General features: G+C 34.9%; 1 protein-coding gene across 1 annotated transcript; it reads left to right on the top strand.

Moving 5' to 3' along the window:
- Positions 3,994-5,337, top strand: LOC109222762 (protein FANTASTIC FOUR 2-like). The gene has a single exon (XM_019387082.1). The coding sequence runs from the start codon at positions 4,280-4,282 to the stop codon at positions 5,129-5,131; it is 852 nt and encodes a 283-aa protein (XP_019242627.1). The 5' UTR covers positions 3,994-4,279; the 3' UTR covers positions 5,132-5,337.

Raw genomic sequence — 5,650 nt, 5'->3', positions numbered from 1 at the left:
CACTTTTTTTTTAGTGTTGAAGCTGATTTATGAATAAATGGTACGAATTTGAATAGAAGTGTTGAAATTGAAAATTTGCTTATTAGCTGAATTTATGTCGACATGCATTAGCTGTGAACATGTCCTCCAGCTTTCCATTTGAGGCCTAAATAAAGATGGTAAAATGGTAAGAGCGCCTTTTTAGGGGTCTATTTCAAATAGAATGACACCTTATTATATTTGAAATTTTTTTAACTTCAAACTTGTTCATTTTACCTTTAGTTATATATGTTCTATCGCCATTGAAATGATATGACATGTTTAAAGTATTAACAACGGTTAGTGGTGAATAAGGTCCTTTGTCTTTCCATTTAAGACCTTTACGAAAGTATACTAAGCAATGCACTATTTTAATTTTTAAGTATGAATTGCCTGTGAAGAAAGGCCAAGTGGTGCAGCAGCAAGCTACTTGGTCGGCTAATATGAGACAAATTAATCTCTCAACAAAGCAAAAGGAATCACTTGCAAAGATTAAAAGGAATCACAAGTAATTTGTACCACTTAATAATTGAGTTAACTAATTGTAGTAAACACGAGCACAAACCATACATGAATGGGGGTGCATACTTACTTTTGACTGAACCTATATATATATTGTTGATTTTTTTTACAGAAAAATTAAACTAAGTTTACGCTTTCGCCATAAAAGAATATTGCATATACGTACTTTCACAAATTTAAATCACGAATTCACTTCTGAAAGGTAACATATGTGAGCTTGTTACGAAATATTTCTAGAACTATAAGGACTAAGACTTCGGAAGAAGGGAGGGGTGGGGTGGGGGTGGGGGGGACGCAATGACAGAGGCAGAATTACCTGCTAAGGGGTTCAAAAAAGAAAAAAGTTAAAAAGATTGTAGCTGGTGGAAAAAAAACCAATGACCTTGCAATTGTTTTGAAACCCCTTGACACTAATACTCTGTTTGGATCATTGTTCTCCATCGTTTTATAATGTATTGTATTGTATTGTATCGTATTGTACCGTATCGTTTTATGAATACAATGTTTGGATAGATTGTATATGTTTGTTATTGTTAAATAATATTTTGTTGTTTTGGTTTGACTGTATGGTATTGTACTGTAACTGATAAGTTTACTAAAATACCCTCAATTGTTTCACTATTAAATTTATCAAAATTTATGCATAAAAATAATTTTAGAAAAAACAGAAGAAGGCAAAACACAATAAGAAAGCAGAACAAAGGAGCGAGACAGAAGAAGGCAAAACAAAGGAGCACAACTAATTAGAATTGAGTTACAAGCAAATTAGGAGAAAAAATAAAACAGAAGGCAGCAAAACACCTTTAACATTGGTCTGGAAAAAGATAAAGTAGGTTATAAGTTGGAGATTTGGAGTTAAAATGGAAAAAAAGATAAAGGGTAAATAAAAAAATTGTGGAGTAATAAGTTAGGGCGTAATTGGAAAGAAAAATAGGAAACGATCCCACCACACCGAATCGGTTGTTTGAAAAAAGGGGACTTTTCATTGTTCCGGAACAATGGATTTAACAATACAACACAACCAATTTTAATGAAACAATCAAAACAAACATTGTTTTGGGATAACAATACAATACAATACAACAAGGAACAACCATCCAAACAAGCTGTAAGCTATACTTTTGGGCTGCGTCAAGTAGATTCAAAACATAATATATAGAGGTAAAAAACAGATTTTGTCTTATATATACGACGTAATTTTTCAGTGAACGGGATTCGAGCGAACACCCTTCCGCCCCTAAATCCGCCCAATGGGAACGTATGCTGCCTAGAGTACTAGGTACAGTGTACTGGACAAAAGGAAAAGAAAAAAATAAGAAACAAACACTGAATGCGAGTAAAAAGAGTTGCCTGCTTCTTAATGGTTAATACTGCATATTAATGAGCCAACCAGATAACGCATTACTGGAATCCAACCTTTAAAAATCTTAATCACAATCACAGTGCAAAGTGTTGGTTCTCCACGAGCTGTCCGTGCAATTCTAGGTCTTAAAAGATTGACTCTTGTACTTCGAAAAGGTTCAAATAAATTGAAACGGAAGGAATATATGCGAAGAGGTCATAATGTATTCAATTAGTTTAAAAGACGTTTGACAACATTATGAAGTTCTTGAGAAAAAGTGATTTCTTTTATGCAATGGTAAGAAGAAGCTTGAAGCAAAGCTTTCTAATGAAATACAAGAAAGGAGGAGAAATTGAAGAAGAAAAAAAGATTCATAAAACTAATAGTCTTCTATAGTGTGTACTAATATGTCATTATGTGCTTCGTGATTTAAATGTTTGACAACTTCGAACAAGCCGCTGCGTATTGGAAACAGGCTATAACGTTTATTTCGGGAAAGTGGTTCATGATTCTTGAATTTATTTTTACTCATTGGAAAGAAGAAATTTGTGCTACTGAAGGTTATTTGTCCAAAATTGTGTATGAAAAGTTATAATTTTTTACATCAAAATGAAAAACTTAGATCATGTAAAGTTGATGAATTAATAAATGTTTAAGGAGTAAAGATTCTTTGGTTTGGGTTCTCCTCATGTGGTGGCAGAATAAAGAAAATTCATCCTCTTTCAGAGTAATTCCTAAAATGACCAATCAGATTTTATCTATTGTATAGAGGCTTAATAGCCAATATCTATGTCTTCTACCTAAACTAACAAAAAGAGAAAAAGGAAAAAAAAGAGAGGACAAAAAACCAAGAGAAACAATGACCAATGAGCTTCGTCCAATTTCAAATTATTCTAGCATTCCACTTTCTTCGACTTTTCCTTGTTCCTTTCGTCCGTATATTTTGTAGCAAGAGTAAAAGCTAAGTAAATTATTCTAGTGGCATCAAAAGTTCTGCTCCTCTTCTTTGCAATTAGATCACACTTTGCTAAAAAATTTACTGATTCATGTTTACATGGAATGGTACCAATTTATCATTGTTAAGTAAACAAATTAAGTTGAGGATGTGTACTATAGTAGGAAAAATGATAAATACCCCAAAGTATGGGAAAAATGACACCGTACAGCCCTATAAAAATAATAGTCGAAAAAATATATTAAATTTGTATATTTCTTTTTGTATATATATACATTTAGTATGTTATACAAAAATTATAAAAGATTTATGCACTTTTTTGGCTACCAAATGTAAATAGTTTCTGGCGCGGGCTAAAAGTGATAATACCCCAAAAGTATATACAAAAATATATGTCATATATTCGTTGAGTTGATGTCTCCCTCCCTCGCAACTTTGGCCAACTTATTTTTGGTTGCCTTCTCATAGTAAAGAGTATCTATTAGAAACAATCTCTTTATCTGCATAAGTAAAAGTGCGTAAATACTATTCTCTCCAGGTTTCACTTGTGAGATTACACTAGGTACGTTGTTGTTGTTGTTTCATGAAGTAGTAAAGAGTATGACAATCCAATTGGAAATTGTGAGCACGAGAGTAATTAAAATAGAACTCATACCAGTCGCGAAGCAAGGTATTTTTTTAAGGGTGTTCAAGCTTGAAAGAAGTGGAAAAAAAAATCCTAACAAAGGGTGTTCAATATATATTTTATACCTCTAAAATCTAATTTTACCTATATATATGTCATGTAATTTTCGACAAATGTAGCTTCGCCCATGTTCATAGCCACAACGTAATCATTCTATTTGTTTCATTTTATATGATTTTATTTATTATAATTATGTTTCAAATAGAGCCTTGGTGTAACTGGTAAAGTTGCCGCTATGTGACCAGGAAGTCACGGGTTCGGGCCGTGGAAACAACCTCTTGCAGGTAAGACTGCGTACAATAGACCTTGTGGTCCAGCCCTTCCCGGACCCAGCGCATAGTGGGAGCTTAGTGCACCGGGCCGCCCTTGTCGACTGTACTTGACCAATTCTCAAGCTGGTTACTTTTTTGTTCCTATAAATACAACCTTGCTCATTCACTTCTCTTTCATTCAGTGCCTCTTCCTCTATTACCTATTCTTACCTTCACTCTTAAAAACTTAGTAGAGCAAATCCTCTATTTTTTCCCTATTATTGTTCAGTCAGCCAAGGTCATTTAACATTTAACACTTAATAAAATCTTTATCGTCATTCTAAACGTACGGATTCATAAACCCCCTGTTCTTCCTCTGTTTCTGTTCTGTTTTTCTTCCTGTGTTTCCCCGCAAATCCCCTGTTCTTCCTCTGTTTCTGCTCTGTTTTCTTCCTCTGTTTCCCTTATTATAGTAACTAGTAAATTTTTCCGCGTTAAAAAACAATATGGCCTCAACTGCCATTCTCTGTCAAGGGCTGCAATCTTGCATGGAGCCACAACTACCTGAACAACATGTTCTAATAAACAAATTGTCCCCTCCGATGTTAATCTTTTCCCAGACTAAGTTTAATATTTTTTCACAAGAAGCAAAAGCAAAAGGAGTAGAACCGAATGAAGAGATTGGTGTTCGTTTCAATGAATTGCAAAGCCAGCATGGCAACGATAACAAGGGTGGATGGAGTTTCTTACGGTCTCTAGATAACGCAAAAAAAGATAATGCAGAAAATGAAGTCTATATTCACCCTTTAACGAAGCGCTCTTCTTCCACCCTTAGCCCCAAAAGCTTGGAGATGTGCACAGAGAACTTAGGAAGCGAAACAGGCAGTGACATTAGCGAAAGCATAGAGGAAAACTATTTTTTCTTGTCAGAAAGACAGAATTCTCATGATGTTCGACGATCAAAACGTCGAGAATTCATTCAAAAACACAACAAAACAGCTACTTTTCCTCCTCCCCTGACTTCACTAAATGGTGTTCAAGTGAGGCCTTATCGTGAAGGCGGTCGCTTAATTTTGAAAGCCACAACCATCACTTCATGCAAATCTTGCTTCCATACAGAACGTGCCGATGGCAGACTTAGACTTTCTTTGATGAATGATGGTATTAACACTCATATTCCTGATAGTTATGAGCAAGTTGAAACAGAAGCTGAAGCTGAAGCGCAAGTCAATGAACATGAAAATGTAGGAAGTGAAAAAGGGGTAGGAGAGTACGTAAGACCAAGAAAATGCAAGGAAAGTGGGAACAGAGTTAAAGGGATACCAAGCTGGGAGCCATTTTGGGTGGCCATTTCTTGAATGCTAATGTAATAGTACTTAATTAGCAAAATATGCTTTCATTTGGAGCTCAATTTGGTAGTTAGATCTGTCTCTCTTTCTAGCATTTCCACATTCTCGATCGATGCTACTAGTCTATTACGTGCTTTCATTTTGTTTTTTTGTCATTTTGTATTTATGGTTGTTGGGGATTGTATTTTAGACCATCTAGCTTGAACAACAAAGGTTATTTGATATATTGTCCAACGTCCTATTTGTGGTTGCTAAGTATGCATTAATTTTGGCTTCTCATCATCAACTCTTCATACTATGATCGTACAACGGAAAGCCATTTTTTATTTGTCATGAACCAACTATCATAACTGCAATGTATCTGTTGACGCAGAGAGGAGGTTTAAGGGGCTTGGTTAAAAACTTAAATTGTTTAAATGTTTCTGTCACTTCGTAGGGTCGCACTTCACATGCATGGAAAGGTGAATAGGGCACCAGAGGCGGATCTAGGATTTCTAGTACATCGGTGTACTACTAAAAAAATGAAGG

The sequence above is a fragment of the Nicotiana attenuata genome, chromosome 2, assembly GCF_001879085.1.
Source record: "Nicotiana attenuata strain UT chromosome 2, NIATTr2, whole genome shotgun sequence".
Taxonomy (NCBI): Eukaryota; Viridiplantae; Streptophyta; class Magnoliopsida; order Solanales; family Solanaceae; genus Nicotiana; species Nicotiana attenuata.
Note: the sequence above shows the minus strand (reverse complement) of the source record. Positions and strands in the feature narration are given on the sequence as shown.